At 42.8% G+C, this 22,406-nt stretch overlaps 4 protein-coding genes across 9 annotated transcripts; 1 reads left to right on the forward strand and 3 right to left on the reverse strand.

Moving 5' to 3' along the window:
• Positions 1-69: 69 nt before the first annotated feature.
• On the reverse strand, positions 70-11,360 carry LOC119552093 (upstream-binding protein 1). Of its 5 annotated transcripts, XM_037861875.1 has the most exons (13): positions 10,985-11,360; positions 9,724-9,835; positions 9,376-9,621; positions 6,593-6,665; positions 6,138-6,527; positions 5,711-5,855; positions 4,899-5,384; positions 4,236-4,411; positions 2,541-2,669; positions 2,267-2,471; positions 2,060-2,175; positions 1,205-1,279; positions 70-1,139 (listed from the first exon to the last, which is right to left on the reverse strand). In XM_037861875.1, exons 1-13 carry the CDS (start codon positions 11,324-11,326, stop codon positions 728-730), a joined length of 2,907 nt encoding a protein of 968 aa, XP_037717803.1. In that variant the 5' UTR covers positions 11,327-11,360; the 3' UTR covers positions 70-727. The 5 variants fall into 5 exon arrangements, with proteins under 5 accessions (XP_037717803.1, XP_037717801.1, XP_037717799.1 ...); XM_037861873.1 differs by lacking the exon at positions 2,541-2,669 and having other exon boundaries at positions 9,376-9,582; positions 11,006-11,360; XM_037861871.1 differs by lacking the exon at positions 2,541-2,669 and having other exon boundaries at positions 11,006-11,360.
• Positions 11,361-11,882: 522 nt separating this feature from the next.
• LOC119552094 lies at positions 11,883-14,472 on the reverse strand. The gene has a single exon (XM_037861876.1). The coding sequence runs from the start codon at positions 12,096-12,098 to the stop codon at positions 11,919-11,921; it is 180 nt and encodes a 59-aa protein (XP_037717804.1). The 5' UTR covers positions 12,099-14,472; the 3' UTR covers positions 11,883-11,918.
• A 2,136-nt stretch (positions 14,473-16,608) lies between these two features.
• Positions 16,609-17,691, forward strand: LOC119550885 (copper chaperone for superoxide dismutase). 2 transcript variants are annotated; one of them, XM_037859873.1, is made up of 3 exons: positions 16,609-16,758; positions 16,810-17,450; positions 17,510-17,691. In XM_037859873.1, the coding sequence occupies exons 1-3, from the start codon at positions 16,744-16,746 to the stop codon at positions 17,643-17,645; spliced, it is 792 nt and encodes a 263-aa protein (XP_037715801.1). In that variant the 5' UTR covers positions 16,609-16,743; the 3' UTR covers positions 17,646-17,691. The 2 variants fall into 2 exon arrangements, with proteins under 2 accessions (XP_037715801.1, XP_037715802.1); XM_037859874.1 differs by having other exon boundaries at positions 16,742-16,758; positions 16,823-17,450.
• Positions 17,692-17,861: 170 nt separating this feature from the next.
• LOC119550884 (F-box only protein 28) lies at positions 17,862-21,954 on the reverse strand. Its single transcript, XM_037859871.1, has 6 exons — positions 21,780-21,954; positions 21,144-21,615; positions 19,539-19,787; positions 19,277-19,475; positions 18,905-19,212; positions 17,862-18,848 (listed from the first exon to the last, which is right to left on the reverse strand). Exons 2-6 carry the CDS (start codon positions 21,549-21,551, stop codon positions 18,234-18,236), a joined length of 1,779 nt encoding a protein of 592 aa, XP_037715799.1. The 5' UTR covers positions 21,552-21,615; positions 21,780-21,954; the 3' UTR covers positions 17,862-18,233.
• Positions 21,955-22,406: the final 452 nt, after the last annotated feature.

The raw sequence follows: 22,406 nt of genomic DNA on the forward strand, positions 1-22,406 counted from the left end.
ATCCGATTCCCATTTTCAAACATTTGGCTCCAGTACCCATTCCAAATATATATTTAAAACACATAGCCCTTTTTTTTGACAGTCCACTTGTGGATAACACTTTATTGCTTCTATCACATACAAAAGTTGTTGTTTGGTTGCTAGTTGAACTCTGCTTCGAAACAATTGCTCAATTCTTGTATTCGTGGTACTGTACTTGAAGATAATAATCATTATTGTAAATTTATGTTGCTTTTTTTTTGGGTTTTTTTCTTTCTACTTCAAATAATTGATATTGGTTGGGTTCTACAAACAAATATATAATCGTTATATAAGTGATAAGCATACGCCATAGAAATAGAAGAAATTAAAAGTAGAGAAGAACGAATCGAAATGCAATCGCATCGGAGAATTAAATGTGCATATGTAGTCGTATATCGTAGGTGGTATAAAATACATATAAAATAAACAAAACTTAAGGTGAGGACTGAAAACGAAATCTTAAATATTTTGCACTAGTTTTTTAACGAAGATTTGGGGTTTTTTTTTGTTTTTTTGTTGGGGAACAAGGTTTTCGGGTTGCTGGCTTATTACTTGTTCAAAATTGCTGCGCGAAATCTCATACAAATTGAAGCTTATATAGAAAACGATTTCGATGTACTAATCGAACTGCGTGTAAATGCTATAAACTATACTTGGTTGCTCGGGTGGTGTCTACTACAGTGGATCTACGTAACCATAAGATCGCTTAATTGTTGTCCTGCTTGTTGATCAGCTTGAGGATCACCTTGCCGGCCTGCACCTCGAGGGCATAGAGGCTGCCGTCCTTGATTTCGTTGTTTAGCACCTCGTCGGTGACGGTGACCAGGATGCCCGACGGCCCCGATATGTACACGCAGCTCTTGTTGGCGTCGTTGAATATGTTGGATCCGCTGCCCGAGTACTTGGAGTGCATTCCCCAGTTGTTGAACAGGGCGGCAGCCGCGGCAGCTCCTCCGGCTCCATTTTCCTGGGCACTGGCCTTGGCCATGAACTCATAGAAGCCCGGCATCTTGAACAGCTTCTGCTGCAGCTCCTTGGCCGTGTTCGACAGCAAGTAGATGGCATTGTAGCTGCACCCATCCAAACTTGCATACAACGTTAGCCGGGGTGCAATGGTCCTATAGGAAGATAGATAGATAGATTAATAAAAGCTTTTTAAATTCCCAAAAATATAAACACTCACTTGGCGCGCAAAATGTTGAACATACGTATGCCATCGGCCAGGCCGCAGATTTGAATTAAATCCTCCTTGGACATGCTATAAATAAATCACAGAATATAAATAAATCACAGCCAGACAAATATGAAATATGCGCGTTGCAGAGCGAGATAAAAATAGCAGTTTTATACATAAATAAGCCATAAAAGCCCCATATATAAACCACAGGGTAATAACTAGCAACCACTCAAGTATCTTATGCGGTAGGACGGCTATCTTATCAAGTCATATAATAATCAAAAGAGTTTAGGGTCCGCTATAAATTCTTTGTGGAATCATGGTATCCTATAGTTCTTTGCTATTCGTTTGGCTATATTTTAGATGTCAGTCAACAAGATTACCCAAATAGTGGTTAACTGATTGAAACTTTGTATTAAATAGCCCTACCCAATAGAATGGTAATCAAAAAAACTCAAGTACTCTTAGTTTGCCAGACAAAGGTGTTCTTGTTGACAAATTGTCTGGGAGTTAACCAACTTTCAAAACTTATATAAGTGTTTTTTGCGTTGTAACTGTTATCATAGTGGGTATAACAAACAATGGTTATCAGGAAACCTTTTTGATTAGAAAATATATTTGTGGGTATATGAGTTTTAATATGAGTGGCTATAAAATGGGGTCACTAGTTGAAACTAGTTAAAGTCTTGCTTATAAACTAAGAACTTTAAGGACATGATATAAGAAAAGAAAGAAGAAAGTCTTAGTACTTAGTAGTATAAGTACTTAGAACTATCTGTTAAATTTTAGATGACAAATTAAAAAACCGTGCTAAAACCCTACCCTACATATTGCTTAAACCCTATGTACTGGATCACATACCGCATGATATCCGCTCCCGAGAAGTGTGTGAACGTTGAGAGATAGGATGTGAGGCGATGATTGGTCAGCCACTGCGTCACTTGCGAGGGCGTCGATTCCGGCATTATGTTCTGGTTCTGATATGGACAATAAAGGGTTGTTTAGTTAGTTAACTCGCTTGATTTTGTTTTTTTGTTTTTGGGGGGGCAGTGGGGCGATGACACCTACAAAGTCGTCCATGTCGGCGGGCACATGCTGCGGTGAGACCATGTTGGTGGCGTCCATCAGCTTGAGGGTGGGCGAGTTGGTCGACGTCACCGAGTTGATGGCTATGGGGCTGCTGCTGGTAGCCGGCGATGGTGCACTTGGCGCAAATGGAAGCATCCCATCGTACTTGGGTATGTGCACGGGCGAATTTGGCCAGAGTTTCATACTGCAAAAGAGGTAGTATAAAGTAAGGATTAGTATAAGCCAGTCTGGAACCGGTTCCTGCAGATCCTACAAATCCAATAGAGCTCGTTCTGTATCTGGCGTTGGCAGGAGCGACGATCCTTCAGATGCAAGCGCATGTTCACGAATGCGAGGGACTCCTCCATCGCGGAATTCGCATTTCAGATTTCCCATCGCCCCGCTGCCCGCAGAATCTGGTTTGCTCTTCGGTGAACCACTCGCCTTGTTTACAAGCCACCCGATACGCCCTGTTGCGGCTGATTGGCCATTCAAACCCGTTTGGAAACTATTTTATATGGCTGCCTTTCTATCGGGGAAACTTTTCCAGACTTTCGTCTTTTGCCACCCCACCCCCGCCACAGTCATTTCCGGTTTTTTGAATGGATAATGCCCGGCTGTAGGATGGCTTTTCTGCCGCTGATCGATATAATCGATCCTAACAAAACAAGACCTTATACAATCCCCATATCATTTGCCATTATTATCTATAGTGCTCGGCCTGCAAACAAACAAAATCATTGAGCAGAAACGAAAACCGAAAACCGGTTAAAAGCAACTTTAAACTAAAAATAGCTTGGAGCAGAGGCAAAAACAACAAAGTCCACGGTGCCAAATGCTCTTACCTGATCTCTTAGTGCCCAATGATCCTTCAGTGGTGCTCAAAAGATCTCTCGAGATCTCTACCCTCTCACTATATCTCTTTCTCCCGTTTCTACCGATCTCTCGCCAATCGAGGGGCACTCTCCGCATATATCTATCTACTATACTCGCTCTCAATTCGATTGATCTTTATGATTTGGCGATCATGCAAATGACAAACTAAATGATTTCCTCTGCCACTCGTTATGGGGAATTTCCACTGGAAAATGCGTTTCGTAATTGTAGGGCAATGGCTCATATGGTATAGGTAAAGGTAGTCCTTTATGGCATATCCCTTATAGAAATTATACTGTCTGATTCTAAGCAATACACACTTTTAATGATACCACAAAGTCGAAAGTGTGTTTGGATTGTTTGTTTATTTTTCAAATTAATAAATATGCATATGATCTTTGTACTCAAAGATTTTTCAGTTCCCACGCAAAGCAAGACTGTACTACTAGCACCCAATAAGGAATGGAAAACACTCCACCAAATTTAATGATGATCCTTTCAGAATTCACTTCTATTCCTTACTTTTTGTTAAAAAAAAAGAAAAATATTAGAGCAGGCCATTTGTTTCCTACATAATACTACTTGAAAAGAAAATACTACTTGAAAACAAAATTCTTAAAATGAATGTAGTTGTATGAATCCGTAAATACTTGGCATAGCAAAATTGATTGAATGAAATATAAATGAAACCTAATGCATCCTTCTAACCTTAACCTATGTAGCAGATATGTTAGGTACTTTATCTAAACATGTTCGCGACCCTACCTTAGGGCTCTGAACCGCACTGTACGGATAGATAAGGAACAAGTATCTACGTGATACGTAATATGCACTTGATCTTAACTGGATGTTATGTAAATGGTTGGGACTGCAGTCGGTTGGTTCGTAAATCAAAAAGCTCGGGCCGTAGCTGTCACATAAATAAGACTTGTGGAAAAATTTGCGGGCTCAATTGGAAGATTGCGGGACTGCGCAGCGAAATAAATTGTTGCTAAATTCTGGAGCAGAAGCTATGCCAGCTGGAGAGATTCACTCTCCCCCACAATATCTCTACATGTAGCTCTACGCTTCTCTGGAGAATCTAAATACTCACTATTCGGGACTGTAGCAGCCAGTGGTGGTGGCAGGCATCACCAGATCCAGGGATATATCGTTCATGATGGTGCACTCGTAGCTGGGCTGGAACTTCTCCTGTTCCGATTGCGGACGCTTTTGGATCTTCTCCCGATCTTGTTTATGCTTGCGATCAGCCCCCTTTAGCTTGAATACCTGTCAATATTATAGATTTAATATAAGATTTCAATGGACTTAAGGTAGGAGATAAGCGGACAGCTCTCTTGGGCGGACAAGCCGATATAGTTTAAAGTCTCCGTTTACATATTTTTCAAATAGGAAATTCCCGCTTATCTTTGTCATTTGACAATCTTAAAGATAGCATACGTTTAAAACAATAAAAAGCATATAACTCTAGTATAGCTGCTAGTCACACATATGATTAATTTTATAGGCCTAAGCAAATTATAAATTTTAATGGTTGTTCTTTTTTATCAGAAAAGGTACATACACCTCATAAACTAGCTTCTGTTTACTAACTCTCCATAATATTTCATTAGTTATATTTGAAATTTAAAAACAAAATTGAGGACGAATCTATACATTTTTACGGACAAAACAAGAGGCAACATTGGAGACTTTCTATACGGACAAGATACTGTCCGCTCAAGAGAGCTTTCGCTGAGGGACACTCCCCACTCACCTTGATCTGGCAGGCAGCTGCGTGGACCGCCTGTTTGGCATTGTTGCCACCATTTGGAGTCCGTTCCGGAGATCCTGGGGCAGTGGAGCCACTGTTCCCGCTGGCGGTGCTGTTGCCGCTGGCACTGCCGCTGCTGTTGCTGCCGCCCGAGCCGCTGGTGTTAGTACTGTTTGTGTTTTCTATATAGGTTTCAATCTGCAGTCGGAAGGGCACACCCTTCTCGCCGCCGTGCTTCTTGGGGGTAAATTCGGTGGAAATGCAATTGACCTTGATGTAGACGCCGACCTCCTTCAGCGGGTCCCAGAAGATCTCGACGGTGTTCAGTGAGCCGGAGCTGAGTGGCTGCGACACGTGGCAGAGGCCGTACGAGAGCGGTACGTCCACTTCAATGATGCGTTCGCCAGGGCGGGATTGCTGCCATTGCTGCATCTGCTCGCGCTCCATGAACTGCAGGCGGCGCTCGTGGAAACATATCTTGATCACGCTCTGCAATAGAAGTCCAAAAGGGGGAGATGGGGGTGTTGTGAGTGGTGGCAAGAAGTGAAGTCACTCGGAAAGTTTTTTTTTTTCGGACACGCAGATTTCACATGTACATGGTGGAGCTTGGGTTTGGGCTTGTTTGCCTCCTAGTCAGATCTCTCAAGTCGACCGGCTTAATTGGGGCTTATTAAAATCAATTGAGCCCCCCCAGATACACACATTCGGTCGCACAGACTCGATGACCAAGTCGCTCACTCGACAGTCGAATAATTCACCGCATCACATGACTCTCCGGCTCAATTGGAGGCTGCGGACAGGGACTTTGGACTCACCTTCAGTATCTTATCCCTGTACAGGGACAGGTCGCCGATCTTCTTTAACTTGATCTCGTAGCTCTGGCCCTGGTTGAGGTACGTCAGGGTCTCCTCGTTGTTCTTGGTGGCAATCGAAGTGGCCGCTGCCAAAATGTACTGAAATCTGGAAGAGCAAGGGAGGGATTATCATCTGGTAGTCTAGTATTGTATGCTAATATTAGATCATAAGTGTGGCAGAAATTTGTTTGGGTAGGGCTTATTAAAGATTTTGGTTTCATTTATATTACTTATATATATAGATATATATATTATATATTATAAATATATTAATACGATCTTTAGAGGGACAAATAAGACTGTACTTCTTTTTTGGGAATTTCAAAGTAACTACTTTTATGTGTTATTTCTGCAACCCTCTTCCTCTTTAAGAATTTGTTATACTTACTTGTGATCCTCGGCATGGGTAGCTCCATTGGTCGAGACGAGTTCGATTTTAGCTGGATCCAAAACGCTGAGTTGCTGCTGGGGCTTGCCCTTCTCGTTCAACTCGTACTCTGTGTTGGCCAATGGCGAACCCTGCGGTGAGCCACATCCGCAGATGAGCCCAGAGTTCACATCATGCTTGCCATTGCCAGCCGGTCCCGATCCTGTGGCCGAATCCTGGCCCGGAGCAGCCTGCTTCGGCGAGTTCTGGGCCTCGTCCAACTTGGCAATGGCCACGGCTGGCGATCCTACGGCATTGTCCAGGGAAACCTTGGGACTCGGCTTGATCTGCTCCGTCTGGGGCTCCTGCTTCAGGGTGGTCAACGTGGGCGAGAACGACAGGAAGTTCTCACTGATCGCAAGGGGGGGTAAACGTAAATTAGCTCAGATTGAATTCAGTTCGGGGGCTTATCTTACTTGTTCAAGTACGAGTTGCTGTTGAACTCGGCGTTCAAATCGAAGCCAATATCATCACTCCAGCTGCTGCGACCTGGGAATTCGAAGAATACCAAAAACTATAATTCCATCCATATCTGGCACGTTTGCGATTTCTTTTAGATTTGAACTGTTATCACAGAGTGACGCTCTCGACAACCATCAACGACCTTAAACCGTTGACGTCAAACTTGTGTCTTGGCCAAAATAAATTCTGTGAGGAATTTTTAGCATGCGACATTTGTAAGGCCAACTTATAATTAATTAATAAACACGTAACTATAATTGTATACAGCTTCAGCTAAAGCTATTTTAAAGACCGGTCCCCTATTATAATGTTATAATGTCTAAATATGTTCTTGTGAGGAATTTTGAAGTATTAATATTTCAGAGATGGTTCAGTTATAACCATGTGCATCTAAATAAAGAACATTTCAATTGAGTAGACCAAAAATATCCACCTTATCTAAGTGCCCACACTTAAAGAACTGATTTTTCCGCGCATTGGTCTAGCGATAAGAAAGCTGAGACTTAGGTAAACTCATCTTATCTTTAAAAGATTTTGATTAATTTACGAAACGTGTACTATTCCAACCCCCTTCCTTAAATGTAAAGTAACCAATACAACCTAGAATTTGAAAGCCATTACTTTTAATTGCCTTTACAAAATTCCTCGAAAAAAAATATGTACTTTAATGAATACATGCTTTGTGATGCCTCGTCAATTGATTTAATCTGTCTACAGACTGAAAATTTGGATGTGTGGGTTCTATCGGACAATACACATCTCGATCACAATTGATTCAGAGTTATCCAAGACCCGAATGACGCACATCGAATTGCCGCTGCCCAGTCGCATTTCACATTCGCGATAGTGTCACAGTCAATTGTTTGATTAAAAGTATCTGTAAATGTGGACACATAGGCGCGCACCAAATAGAATGGATGCTCCCGGTTAGTTCCCTTGACAAATGGCAAGGGGAAATGGCTTCAATATCATCTTATAGCCTTCGCTTATATAAATGTGCGAATGTGGGAAAAAGCCGGGACAAAAGCAGGGGGCCATTAGGCCCGTCGAATGATCTAAGATCGGTGGGTGGTTCGACGTTCGCCCTATAATCGTGGAGTTCTGAAAAGGTTTTTTTTTCCTAATAGCGGATTGTTGTTCGTACGACAAAACGCTAGCATTTAGTCTTATCTGCGCCGAGTGCCGCCTGGCCGATGATAAGCCATCAGCGAGAGAGGGGCCGAGCACTAGATTGGAGTCCAAATTATATGGTCGGGTGCCCCACACAAGCCTGTCTACCTAAATCTGTTTGTTCCGAAGTGTATCAGTGTGCCAGTCACTCGTTTCGGGGTAATTAGTCCGGGGACCCTGCGTGATTTTTTTGGAGCAATCTCGAGGGCATATCTACAAGGTTTAAAGGGTTTCGGTTAGGGGCTTGTTCGGGCCCCATTGGAAAAGTACTGAGAGAAGATTTTTATTTCATTACTGGCATTCTATTATTAAAGCTCCTATTGATTAACACAAGCGGAGGTGCTAAGTTAATTACGTTTTTATGGCGGTGTTTTAACCATCGCAATCTGTTAATTTCATTACGGCTACCGATGCTCCGAAATTAAAATCGGTCGAATGTTAATCAGTTTATGAAACTATTTAAAGACTGCGTCTTTCGAAGTGCACTCCACCTGCGTCAAGTTTGCTCAACTTCTACAAACACTCACAACTGAGTGTTGAACCCTTTTCCGAGCTCAACCTTTAATTGCGATCTCACGCATATGTCGTATAACTCCAATGTCTGATAGATACAGACTAATTAGCGATCATATTCCATTGTTTATACGTCACTTAGCACCCAACAACAGAAAGACTCACGTTTGTCTTATGGACTTACGATCGAATTAGTCGTTAGATTGGGTACATCTGTCTAGCATTCCAGTATATATATATAGATATGCATATTCGTACTTGTACAGGGCTGTATAATCAAAGAGGCGCTACTGGAAAACGGGTTTATCCATTACGGCGGCTTCTAATTTGCCTGCACACGCGGTAGGGCAACGGGTTTGTGACTCGCTCCCAGATTCCAGCTACAGTCCCAGGAAGAATCATCAAGTCCGATCGAGGCTACTTTCATTCTTGCTTCTTGCTTTCATTGATTGTGGGTCACCCTACATTTTATGCAAATCACCAAGATAATTCACTGAACAGCGATCATAATAATGACACTTTTTTGTATAATTTTATCTTTTGTACGTGTATTGAATTAATACTTTCGTTTTAGCTTTTAGACGAGAGTGTGACATTTTAATTTTGATTTTTTCAATAGAATTTTCGGCTTTAATATGATTGTGGTGGACCTGTTTTGAGCAGGGGATTAAATTAGCAGGAAAATATTATCAAGCTTCTTGTCTTTACTTAGGATCAAATGAAATACTGTACTAGCTTGATCAAATATCAGAGAAAATACCATCTCCATTTTAGAAATTCGTAAGGCATCGAAACGAAGGCCTTCGTAATTTGGTGATAACACTGAAGTTTGGTAAGGGGACTTTATATGTATGACGATTAGTCACTGTGGGGAATTCCGACTGATCCCAATTTATTATCTGCACAGACAGTTAGGAACTAAGCTTATAGCACTAGTGTGTGGTAAATAATGGTATATTATAATGCTTGGACTCCAGGAAAGCATCATATGTATGACTAAATGGGTTTCTACTATAGCAATTTACAGTGAATGATGGGTTGGTAGAATTCTTACCAGAGTGCTTCTCCCGCTTGTGCTTGTCCTTCTCCTGATGGGCCACTTTGGTGGGCAGCTCGCCGCTCTGCGATGCCGTGGGTGAGTTTTCGCTTTGGACAATGTCCAAAGAGTCCCAATCCATTCGTCTTTTGCGTGAGCCGCTGTTCAGGTAAATGGTCTGCACGTCGATGATCTGCGGTCCCGGCGAGTCCTTCGACTGGGCGTCTACGACAATTGTAATTTGTTCGATTAGCGAGCTGCTCTCTACGAGATCATTGGATGTGGGAGGAGATGATAATGATAATCGAGATGAGATGTGGTGCATAGCCCGCTGATATGGGTAAACTGATTGCGGCATTGGCTTACCTGTCCACGATTCCTCAGAGTTTGGCGGCGAGTCAACAAAGTTGATCACTTGCTCATAATCCGAACCAATATGCTGGTGATGATAGCCGCTGATGAAGTGGCGGTTTTGGATCTGGAAAGCCGAAACGGAGGGATTTTAGTTCGAAAACTGAATTTCGACGCCGTAATCAAGTGTAGAACCTATTCGGAATCTGAGAAGCAGCCACAAAGCGCGTCTAGCCGCCAACGAGGCTATGCCCTCTCAGCATTATCTCTGTAGTCCAGCTGGATTACTATATATGTGGGTTCGAACCTTGCTGATAAGGTCGCTAAAAATCTCTCGTGAGCTCTCCCCAATCCCTCTTTGTTTCTTTTTTTGGGCGAGAGAGTGGGTAAAAACACCCATCGATTCATGTTTATTTGCCGATGAGGACTCGCACTCGGCTTGATTCCATACATTTATGCGTTTGAAAGATAAGTTCGAACACGCTCGATGTGTGTAAACAAACGGAAAACGTTTCAGCTTGAAGAGCTGGGCAAAGAAGACCCAGAACTTGTGGCTATATTTAAACGTATGTACATCCAAAAATAAGGGAACAAGAAAACAAATATCGACTCGGCGATGAGGCGGGGACTGTTGACGTAACATTTGCAACTTTTTATTAAGCGCTGTTCTGTTGTTTTTCCCTCTATCTGTCTACCACAACTTTGTTATATGATACACCCCGCCATATAGTATAATTAGCAATTGAACTATATATTTATATTTGCCCCAAGGCAAACAGATTTAGTTTTCTTACTCGATTGTAGGGAATCTTATAAAAAATAAAAATAACGTTAGCTTGGAAAACAGTTGTATAAACATTTATGTCTATAACTATCTGGATTCTGTAGAATTTCGTATTTATTTGGTTTTTTAACATGAAAAAATACCTTACACTGAGAGTAACGTTTCATTAAAACGAATCATTCGAGCGAGGTGTTTAACCCACTTTTATGAGAAATCTGTAAACCTTTGTTTTTACTGTGTTTGCGAAATTGAACATTTACGCAGCATCTTGATATTTCGTCTTCACACTTTTTGAGAAGAAACGTTCTTGAAAGCAAGACGAACCAACTCTCGAAATAGAGATTTTAGTTCCATCTAAGTTCTGAGACTTTGAGATCGATAGATCGTTTTTAAATATTACTTTTAGTTAGTGACAAATGTCAATGCTGGATATCTAATACTGCGTCCTAATGAAAACAGGGAAACTACACCGTTGGTGGCCTTTAAACTCACCTGATTAAGGTTTTCACTTACACTGTTATTAGTGTTGGTGTTGTTGTTGGTGTTCTGATTATTGCCACTGTTGTTGATGTTGTTATTCTGATACTGATCTCTATTTAAATTGTTGTTGAATTCCATTTGGTCTAATTCGTTGAATAGGTTCAAATCGAACTTCGTTGAAAGGGTGCGCTGTTGTTGAATGTGTTCCTCTTGTTGTTGTTGTGGTTGAATGTGATGTTGTGGGTGGTGGCTCAAATGTTGTTGTTGTTGTTGATGATGATGCGTATATTGTGGATCAAATATGCTTTGTAAATCCAACAGACCGGAGTTTTGCGATAGAAACGAAAGCGCCATTCGGTAAGTGAGTAAACGGCGTTGGAATCGCGTTCTTTTCTGCTTAGTCCTTTATTATCCCCCTTGTTTTGATAGATAGCCGCCTGAATTATTGGAGTGATTGTGTCCAACCGAAATGTAGAGAACACAGCTTCCGACCGGAGTCCTTTCGCCAGCAATTTTGCTCAAGTTTTTCGGTGCAACGCGAAATGCAACCAAAGTATGATTGATGGTAATAGTAATATTCGAAGTAGAAAACGTTTATTGATCGACTGACACTTACTGATTACTTGCTTAGGTTAACATTTTGGCTTGTTCAAAATGCTCATATGACACACTTACTAAATCGTTCGTCGCACAGCACTTGGATATACGAGGGCTAACAATATGCACTTGACGTGAGTTCTACTAACAACCAAATAATATCTCTAGTTTATTCATATAATATATATGTATTTAATATAGGTAAAACATGTATAACTTGCTTTATATATCTCTTTTTTTTTGTAACTTTTTCTAACTTGGCTCACAATTGGAGTGGAATTGGAATTGTTGCTTTTGTGCGTATTGTGTTCTTGGGGCCTTTGGGAGGGTCGGGGGTGGCCGGGGCAAGTTAAAACAATACGAAAAACGAATTGTATAGTTTCTTGATACCGGTGGTCTCGCGCTGACGATGGCTTCGAAGTAGGGTGTTTTCGATTTTTAACAGCATTTTGGTCCGAAGATACATATAGCTCGATTGCGACTGATATTCATTTGACATGCGCTGCAGTCGTATTTCAGATTTCTCCATTTATTTCTGAATCGGTTTGCCCGGTTTGCAAGTTCAAATGTTTTGGATTGGTTCCTACGGTACAGGTTTCACTCGCTCTGGTGAAACTTGTCGTCTAGCTGCTGTGATTCCTCTCTAGCTCTTTTTCGCTGGTTGTTTGGACCACTGTCAGATGGCGACGGACATTATATAGCAGTTGTTGACGCTGGAAACGAATATATAATATATATCACTGATAACTCAGGGCTTCTTGGTAGTTTTCCTGGGCGATTTCCTCACGACGCTTTTGAAGTTAGTTCGCTGTTTGAGTTCTTTTCGGATTTATTTCGGGGGGGTAGCTTTTGGGTTTCGTCGTTTTTTATTTGGTCACTGTCAGATATGCGACATTCCAATTAGCAGTTGAAGCTAGGGACACTTGTGTGGTTTCGGTTGCGTAAAAAAATTGGATTGGTTTGGATTTTCAAAGTTAGTTATGTAACTTTTGTATTTCCTTATTCTCTTTTTTCAGGACACTGTCAGAAGGCTGACATTATTTCGCAGTTATTGGCGCTGAAGACTGATCACTGATGACGAGATTTTTAGTGGGGGTGGTGTTACTTTCTTTTGGTTATAACTCTTCGGCGCGACTTGGAACGCTTTTAGACACAACTACTCGGTTTGCTCGACGATTTAGCTCTGGCTTGCACTGAGTTTGCGACGTTACTGTGAAGTTGATTCGCTGGATTGGATTTTCGCTCTTTTTCTAGTATGGGTGTTATCGCGGGCTCTGCGTTTGTATTGGGGTGTTATATATCAAGCGGGGCGAGATGCCAGTTTGTTTCTTGGATCGTCACTTTTTTTTTTATTGCGGGCCTAATTTTTTGCGGCTCCGAACTGGTTTTTTTTCGGGGCTAATTATTCACACACAAAAAATGCTCTCGTCTTTCATTAGGCGAATTAGGGAGTTTTTGTTTTTTTGTTGATGGCTGTGTTCACACGATTTAGCACTGTATTTACGACGAAACGGAACGGAACGTTGTTTTTATCTTGTGGATTCTGTTTAACGCGATAACGATAACGGTGTGCACGGTGGGTGGTGATAACTTTGGCTGCCAATTCAATGGGTTGTATAGATAGTTTTGGGTTTTTTTGTAGGTTTCCTTGTTTTTTTTAGGATTGGCCGGACTTGTGTTTTTCAGCGTGCTAGAGGAGCACTTTTAGTCCGACGAAGCGAGGCTTCGAAAAGCCCAAAGAGACGAGCATTTTGTGCGGCAGAACCTTGGTCGAGCGGCAGCCAACGCGGACACGAGGTTAAAATATCAATGAGTTGTGTGAATTTTCGCCGTTAGCGGGAAACTACAGATACACCAGTTTCGGTTCGGAATCAGTAGGAAAAAAAATGAAGAATTACGAAAAATGTACTACGGAGCGTTGTTCCAATCAAGACGACGGCGCGCTACAAATACAACGAAAGAATCCCAGATCGCGGATGGCGGCGGACGAGTCCGGCAATAACAACAAGCACTTGCGATTACGGAGGCGGAACGCGGATCGGGAGCAACTACGCTCACAGTGACACTTTTCGGAATTAAGCCGAAGCCCGAAGATGCTGCCCGTGATGCTCTGCTGCTGCCAGCAATTGATGCGGATGCTGCTGCTGCGCTGCTTTTTCCTCTGCCGCCCGCTGCTATCACTCTAATTGATTGTGGCAACAACAAACTGCCGTTTGTACTCGTGTTTTTATTGCAGTGCACACACACACATATGTATGTATAGCGCTTGGCTTTCTCTCTCTTTCAATTGAAAGGGCTTTGTGTTGTTGTTGTTGCTGCTGCTGCTATCGCTGCACTTGTTGCTCGACGTTCCGTTACTCTCCGTTTGAGTCTCGTCTCAGCTGTTTGGCACGTTCTTTTGTGTGGCCGCGCTTCGTGGCGAATGGCAAATAAGCAGAAATGCTGCTACACAATAACAAGTTAATTAATTCAAATTGCTGCTCTGTTGTTATGGAACTTTTTTCCTCAATTTGTTCAACTTTTGTTTGCTTGCTCCTGCAATTGATTTCAATATTTCCCTCGGCTGTGTGTGTGTGTGTATCAGTTCTTTTTATTTTTTTTTGTTCGCTGTTTTAAGGCTGCGCGCGTCGATGACGTATTTAAATTTTGGCACGCACACTCAAAGACTCAAAGACGTAAAGGCCCAGAGGAAAAAAGATTTCGGGGTCTCGCTAGTACGCGCTAATTAAGCTTTTCCGCTCGCGATAAACACTAGTAGGAAAACCCGTCAACGTGTTAAAATTTTCTGCTGCTGTTGATGATGCTGTTGTTGTTGTTGTTGTTGTTTCTCTTGTTGTTGCTGTGGCTGCTCTTCCAGATTAGTTTACACTCCCGCACAAAACGCTGAACATGTGTTTTAACGCCAAAAGTACAAAAAATACTGATTTGGTGAGCGAACGGTCGCAATGCTAATATTAAAACTCACTAGCTAGCCCGTTATATCGCTCTCTCTCCTCTCCCGCTCTCTCTCTTTCTCTCTCGCTCCCGCCCGCACGGCTCCAAAAGAGCAACAGCAACAGCAACAACAACAATGCAATTGGCGCTCTTCTCTTCGGCCCCACAAATACCAATGCCGCATTGGTTGCCCCCCAATGCGTGTGTGTGTGCGTCGTCTTGTGGAATGCAATAAAAACAAAGGCAAGGCTAATTTGCCCTGGCACGCACTTTTCCAGGCTAACTCATCTAGCCAAACTTTCTCGTTTTTCGCTTCCAGTCTAAAGTATTTTTCGGAGGCTGACTTGCATTTGCTGCTCTTCAAAAAAAGCAACAAAGAATCCTATTGGTATTTATCAACAAGAACAGCTGTTGCCGTTAGTCGCTGCCCCAAAGAGCAGCTACTAAAGAGAGTACTTGCAGAGCGCACCTGCGTTTCCTGTGTGTGGGCGCCAGGCGCTCTTCAGAGTGGCTCGGGGCATATGGCGTCGATCCATGGATAGGGTGGACCTTATAAGCATTTTAAATCCATAGGATGCACTATCTAACTATGAATGATTATTCTATTTCACGTATTTTTCTAAAAGCATGTTAAATCATTGAACCAGTAAACTTTAATTGTAGTAATTACTTTATTTTTTACATTAATATTTGGTACACCCATTATAGGCTTGGTTTTTCGCCCCTTCCAATCATGATTCTTTAAGCAATTAGCCTATTGCAGATCGCATTCTTCTATAAAGACAACTCTTAAGCTGCCCATTCTGAATATACAAAGGCAATAATTCTTATATAAGTAAAAAAAACTCAGTGTCTTTGCTCAAACACTATATTTTTTGTTCCTGCGGGTCAGTCCCCTTAATGTTGTAAACCCTTGATTGAAATTCTTGACTAAATCAACCTGAGCATATCTTTTGGTTTCACTCTACCCAAAAAATTGTGTGGACCTAATCGATTTGAAATAAAATAGTCTTTAACCTAGTAACGGTACTCTAATGCTGACTAATTGTTGTCTACCGATTCCATTCATCTCAAGATCTCAATCTCCAAATGCGGTGCTAATTGAGATCTTAATTGACCAAAGCCATGTGCCGAGTTGCCGAATTTTTGGTAATTGACTGGACTCGGCTTTGTTATTATTCCCTTTTGTAGTGCTTCCTTTTACATTTCTTCAATTGAAGGCAATATTAAATACTTCTCAATTGTTTTTAAATTGCCATCAATAACGGGGACCCAAGTGAAATTAATTTATTTTGCACAATGAAAGTCAAAGACGCAATTTGCTGCAATAAATTGGCGCGCATGGAAACGCTTCATCGATATTGGATGCACGTTTTGTTTTTCTTAACCACAACTAAAGCAGCATCTGTCGATTAGGTTTTTTTGGGGACTTTAATTAGCGCTCTCAATTCGCACAAATTAGCAGCATTGGGCTTAAAAATACTCTTTATGGCCATTGATTAAAACTGTCGGCGGCCATAAAGAAAAGTTAATAAAAAATTTTAAAGCGTAATATGAAGTGAATGGAGCTACAGGTTCGAAAATTAGCACAGAAATTAGAATAATTAACATCTGAGTTACTTTGGGGTTACCAATTTGAATCGGGCGCTCAAAACAGAGACGCTTTGCAATGCTTAATGAAAAAGTTTGGCAACGCCGTTTAATCAGACAAATATTTAGGAGACTCCAAAATGTGTTAAAATATTAATGGTTATTTATCAGTTATTTCGCCATTGTCTGCGTATTAAAAAAAAAATCGGAGGACGTGAATTTTTTTAAAAATATATAGCCGATTTTTTTTTCAGTTGTCAGATGATAATAATACTCTTAAAAGCCCAATAAAGGATTTAGGAAGAATTACTTTCAAAAAGGAATATTTTATAAATTTAATAGATTTCATATAATAGAATCATTCAGCTTAAAAATAAAAAAAAAATAATATAATAAAGCATTTTAGGTAATAATTTAATTTTTCGTTTGCTTCCAAAATGACAAACAATTTTTTCATCATTTAGTAATCAGTTTAAAATCATATTTTTGGCCTGTAACCGTCTTGGCCAAAAACGATATTGATTTTTGAATTTAATTCAAAGAATCCCCCTACTATTCCTTCTTATTGATTGAGCTTTGGTCATCTGGTCACACTGCAATATAGGGCCAAAGTTTGTTTATCATTGCAAGTCGGCACTTTGACCGTCAAAATGAGCTCCATTAAGGTAAGTATCCACCTTCCGGAACGGAAAACACGCTTCCATGTTAAAGTGTAGATTGAATTTGCAGTGCAAATGCGCAAAGACGACGGGGCCTACGTCGGAGTGCTCCGTTCGGCGCTGGATGGCGTGGGTCAGGTGGAGATCGACACCCAGGAGGGCCGTGTGATTGTGCAGACCCAGCGACCCTGGTCAGAGATTCACGACAAGATAGAGGCCACCGGGCGCAAGGCCGTCCTCTCGGGATTCGGGGGTCAGTCGGCGGTGGCCCTCATCAACACCACCGGCAGTGTGGTGGACAAAACGCCGATCCAGGGAGTCGTTCGGTTCACCACCATTACGGCAAAGGAGCCTGGAGTGGTGGTAGATGGCGTGGTGGACGGCCTGATGCCTGGTCTACACGGATTACACATCCACGAGAGCGGAGACACATCCTTCGGCTGCGCTTCCGTCGGAGATCACTACAATCCCCGCCAGTCGCCACATGGAAGCCCCGCAGCTGGGGCAGAGGAGCGTCATGCCGGGGATTTGGGCAACATTCGGGCCGATGAGAGTGGCAGGGCCACCTTCAGATTTGTGGATCCAGTGCTGCAGGTCTGGGACATCATCGGCAGAGCCGTTGTCCTCACAGCCAATGCGGATGACCTGGGATGTGGTGGCAACCAACAGAGCCTGGTCGATGGCAACTCCGGGGAGAGGTAAGTGAATCATCAAGCTTTTCCTTGTCATTATTTGACTTGACTTGTTTTCCCCACAGGATTGCCTGTGGCATAATTGCCCGTTCGGCTGGCATTTTGGAGAACTTCAAGAAAATCTGTGCCTGTGATGGAGTCACCCTTTGGGATGAGCGGAATAAGCCACTGGCTGGCAAAGAGCGCTCCCAAAAATTATAAACTAAAACCTTTTGTTGACCTTGTAAATAAATTATCTTTTATACAAGTTGCTTGTCATTTATACTAGTTTATGATAAGAACTTCTTGTAACCTTAGGTTCTTAAGTACATACTTGTTTACCATTAAAAACCCTTTCCTTTCTGAGACACCAAGACTTTGCTTTTAAAGTTTTATTTAAAATATTTCTTTGCCGTTTTTGTTTTTTTGTTGTTTTTCTTAGTTAAAATTAATTTGCTTTTAAATTATTATTATCTGTTTTGCTCTGCCAATAACTACGGGATTCGTGTGTTGTTCGTGTAGTGTGGTGGTTAACTAGAATTGTTTTTCGCGGGGCGTTAAAACCGAAGAACATACAGACAAGTTTCTTGTACTTGATAATAATAATAATGATTAATATTCGAAATGCCTAATGCATTTGACATTAATAGATATATGTGTATATATTAATTTGATTCCTCCGTTAACACTACGGCGCATGCCCCGGACCCAAACCCGCATCCTGGGGGTCAGGTGAACGAGGGCATGCACGCTTTATATGTAAATAAGTGGTAAAAAATATGTAAAGTGTATATGCGTAAGTCCTAATGCTTATTTACTGCGTTTGCCGGGCGTATTTACATATCTGTTGGCCTTTTGTACTCTACGTGCTTTCTTCGCCTCCTCCGGCTCCTCGAGAGCCTCTGACCCGGACGCCACATTATCCGATGGCGTGGCCACCGCCAGATTCTTGGACACTGGACTGACAATCACGCCGCTGCGCTGATGATTGCCGTAGAAGAGTTTCGGGGAGTAGCCGCCCAAAGCTTTGGCCGCTCCTCCGTTAACGGTGGCCACCGGCAGCAGCTGGGACTGGGCAACCTCCGCTGCCTTCGAGGTGGACGCTATGGCATTGGACTGGCTCTCTGATGGCAGCTTGCGCTTCAGATTCTTGGCCGCGGTGCTCACGGCCAGCAGCTTGGCCGTGGTGGACTCGTCTGGCGAGGCAAACTCCTTCAGTTCGCCCACACTCACATCGCTCTCGGCATCCACATCCTCGTTGATGATGATAAAGTGCTCGGGATCCACACCCTGGTTAACCAGAACTTGGAAATCCTCGGGCGGCACAACAGGTGCCACCTTTTGATTGCACGAACTGCACACGGCAGGAATGGCCGGACTCTTGGACCGCCAAAACTGCAGCTCTGTCTTGCACTTGTTGAGCTCCTGCAAAAAGAAAAGAGAATCAATGTCAATCTATAGAAGATCCCGTCTTCACTCACCTGCAAAAGAGTGGAGAACTTTCGCGACATCTCCTCATTCTTCTTGTCATTCTCGTCCAGCCGATTGGCATACTCCAGGGTCTGCTTTTGCTGCTCGGCCAGAAGGTTCGATTGCTCCGCCAGCTGTTTGCTCTGCTCGGCGGCCTTGCGCTTGCAGTTGCGAAGCTCGGTGCGCAGCACCGACAGCTGGTTGTTGTACATCTTCATGCCCTGCTTGATCTTGCGGATGCCCTTTCGGAGCACCATGTGGTTCTGTGGCGGCGAATTGCTGGCGCTGTCCTCGAGATCTGAACTGATGGCAAGCGTGGCTGTGAGGTGGAAACAAGGATTAGTTTGAGGGCAACCAGGAGAGAGGAAGATCAGGACTCTTACGTCGCTTTGTGGTGGTGGGCAGCGTGTAGAAGTCCTTGTTGAAGTACGCCAGACCCGGGAGCGTGGACTCTATGCGGTCCTTGAAGTATTCCATGGCCATGGTGGAGAGATCGAAGAGCTCGTCGGTTACCCGATAAGGTCGCTGCAGCCTGGGCGTAATACTGATATAGTTGAGAATCGTCTGCACCTCGTCTAGAATCTGAAAGTGGAAACCCTTCTGATTAGATCTTGCGGAGATGGGTGGGTTAATTGCTGGACTTACGGCGCCCGGAAAGAAGCAGCAGTGACCCCGCTCGATGTGCTTGCCCATGGACATCTGGAGCAAGGATAGGCGCATGTAGCATGTCTCGATGATGTCGCACTCGCAGGCCAGCGGATGGTTGCGACGGGCGGACTCCCGACGCGGCATGCTGGCCTTGATCGACTGGAAGCGGCTGAACGTGGTCTTGATTTGCCTGGAGAAGGCTGCGTTCAGCATGGCCATGCAAATGTCGTTCATGCGATGGGACACCTGCAAATAAGCACATCCGGGATTCGAGTTAGCAGGGGGTACAGAGATAAAAATGATCGGGGTTTTGGGCTAAGCTAAGATTTCAAATTCGTTTTCGGCTGCTGTGCCCGCATCCATTCACCAGCTAGTGGTTCTGCCTGTTATTAAATTATATCAGATTACATTTGTCGCCGCTACCTACAACAAATAACCATGCATACATACACAACGCGTTGTGGAAGGGAGACGCGGGTGCAGGCAAAAATGCCAACGAGAAACAAACAACGAAGTGTAGTTACCCTCAGGACCTTGAACTCGAGCAGTTCCTCGAAACCCATCAATGGAACTATTTTTTACCTACGCTAATTGTGACTTTGTAACTGAGTTACGTTAGACATTTCCGAAAATACTCCTGTTTTAGACCAATATGTAAGAGTAATAAAAAATTAATAAAAATATTTAAGACCCAGTTATATCCAATACAATTGTAATAAGATTCATGATTTAAAATATTATTTTTTTCTTCAAAGTTTTTTATATTTTTCTAGGTGTTTTAACTATAATTATTTAGGTACCCCTAACTGGTACTAAAAATAAGTGTATTTTCACTCTAAACTAAGTGTTTTTTGAAAAGTGATAGGAGAATATGTTCATTTCACATATTTACTGAAAATAATAGTGTCTTTGTATTAAAGTGTGCGTGTATACATTTTGTAGAGCCTTAAACTAAACATACTAATAAATAGGTTGAGAAAATTAACAAAAAATCCTCATAGAACGTTGATATAAAAATTTAAAAAAAAGTCCGTGGAACTGAACATTGATTCGAATGGCATTTTATCTTATGAGTTCCAGTTTTAGGTTCATTTTCTGCGTTGAAAGAGTCAGTTTATCTTTTAACCCAGAGCACATGACTTTTCTAATGAGAAATGGCATTCATTTAGTGGGTTTTAAAACACTTATTCTTAGATGGCTGCTAGGCATTCTACAGAAATGTGGAAACCCCTAAATGGACCTGTTAAAATATATGTTTTATTAGCCCGTTCTGCCCCCCAACCGAAGTCAAGATGCCGAGTGCGCTGCTAAATATAAACAATTGCAAGTGCATGTGCCCTCGTGACAAAGTTTTAATTGCCTCCTGCCAAGGGAAATTCGAAATCCGTTGAGGGAAGTGCGACGCATGGCGAAAATAATGCACATAACAGCAGAATATCAAAACAGGCATACAAGTGCAGGTAGTTTGTTGGTTGGATAACCGGGCGGCCCACGGTACCACGCTTGCACTTGGGCAAATTGCTTTTTATTGATTTAATAGCCAACGTTTTGGGTGGCACCAAAGGGGCTCACCCCCTGAGGTCTTGGTATCAGTGCACTTACCAATCTGAGATTTGAAACTTTCTTAAAGTCCGTGTAGCTGAGGATCTTCTCAAGCAGCTCGTTGGGCAGATCCAACAGATTGACCGCTGGTGACCTCTGCCGCTGCATTTGGATGGTGTACGAGTGGTGGCGGGTCACCACGCTGGCGGAGTAGGCCAGGCTGGCCGGCGAGGTCACCTGCCCAGATCCCAGGCTCTGGTGACCCTGATAACTGGTGGTTCGCCGCAGGACGGAGGTTCGATTGGCGGACGACGTCTCGGCGGGCTCCTGTGGCCCGGAGGATCCCGATCCGATTGCCACTGGCGATCCGATGGCCACTCCAGATCCCGATCCCGAGCCGCCGAAGGGGGGAACCCCCTCCGAAGCGGTCGTACCGCCTCCACTGCACATTTGGCGGGTGGACACCATTTCTTCCCAGTGGCTCTTCGCTTCTCAATGGACAGAATTCGTTTGCAGCAGCGTCTTGGAGTTGCTGCAAAAATGGAGCATACACGAGAAAACAGAGCGAGTATATCCATTAATACCACATCGTATACACATATAGCGTCTCTTTGCTGGTCTTTCCCCCCCGTACAAATTTCTTTGAAATTTCGTGCTACGCACTTCTCGAAACTCGATTTCGAGCTGGCTTCGTACCCGTTTTACTAAGTGGAACTAGTGCATTAACATCGTTTTCAGCCGCACTTCACTGTGGACTAAAATCTCTAGTACTTTCGGGCGCAATTTCTTTACGCTGACATCCACTTTAAGTCAGTTTTTTCGAGCACAATTAAAACTACATACACAAATCCGTGGCAAAAAAAGTCAAAGTGGCTAGAGCTGGCCGATGAGCGATGGCCACATCGATTGCACCGATAGTTTACAAACATTGCGGTTGCGGAGTCATCGGTTCTTCGTTATGATCGGCATCCACTGCAGCACTTTGAATGTAGTTGTTTTTACTGCATATGGTAGGAATAGCCATAAAGCACTGGCTAATCTGTTGAAAAATACTAATGGATAGTCTATGTATTACATATAATCTGCTGGCATGGAGAACAATTACCCTTGTGGAACATTTAGACAGCTTCTACTCAGATATTTGGATACATCCGAATTCGCTTGTGGGTAATAAAAGGTTTCCACTGGCAGCAAAACTCTCACATTCTAACGCTTATTCAAAATCTTCAGGGAAAAGTAGATTGGGGTTGTCATAGAAATCTTTTCGGCCAAAATATGTTGAGGCTATTCCTAAATAACAGTAGAAGACTGACCAATCTCTTT

This window comes from Drosophila subpulchrella, chromosome 2R (genome assembly GCF_014743375.2).
Source record: "Drosophila subpulchrella strain 33 F10 #4 breed RU33 chromosome 2R, RU_Dsub_v1.1 Primary Assembly, whole genome shotgun sequence".
Taxonomy (NCBI): domain Eukaryota; kingdom Metazoa; phylum Arthropoda; class Insecta; order Diptera; family Drosophilidae; genus Drosophila; species Drosophila subpulchrella.

What these genes read in the sequence shown, in the direction of transcription:
- LOC119552093 (XM_037861875.1), bottom strand. Translation starts at nt 11,326, where the DNA reads ATGGCGCTTTCGTTTCTATCGCAAAACTCCGGTCTGTTGGATTTACAA. An exon ending in CAAGCGGGAGAAGCACTCTG is followed by an intron (nt 6,666 to 9,375) that starts GTAAGAATTCTA and finishes TCGAATTCCCAG; the next exon opens with GTCGCAGCAGCTGGAGTGAT. An exon ending in GGCTGCTACAGTCCCGAATA is followed by an intron (nt 2,670 to 4,235) that starts GTGAGTATTTAG and finishes TTCTGCGGGCAG; the next exon opens with CGGGGCGATGGGAAATCTGA.
- LOC119552094 (XM_037861876.1), bottom strand. Translation starts at nt 12,098, where the DNA reads ATGGAGAAATCTGAAATACGACTGCAGCGCATGTCAAATGAATATCAG.
- LOC119550885 (XM_037859873.1), top strand. An exon ending in GATGGCAACTCCGGGGAGAG is followed by an intron (nt 17,451 to 17,509) that starts GTAAGTGAATCA and finishes TTTTCCCCACAG; the next exon opens with GATTGCCTGTGGCATAATTG.
- LOC119550884 (XM_037859871.1), bottom strand. Translation starts at nt 21,551, where the DNA reads ATGGTGTCCACCCGCCAAATGTGCAGTGGAGGCGGTACGACCGCTTCG. An exon ending in AAGTTTCAAATCTCAGATTG is followed by an intron (nt 19,788 to 21,143) that starts GTAAGTGCACTG and finishes GCTTATTTGCAG; the next exon opens with GTGTCCCATCGCATGAACGA. An exon ending in GCTGCTTCTTTCCGGGCGCC is followed by an intron (nt 19,476 to 19,538) that starts GTAAGTCCAGCA and finishes TTCCACTTTCAG; the next exon opens with ATTCTAGACGAGGTGCAGAC.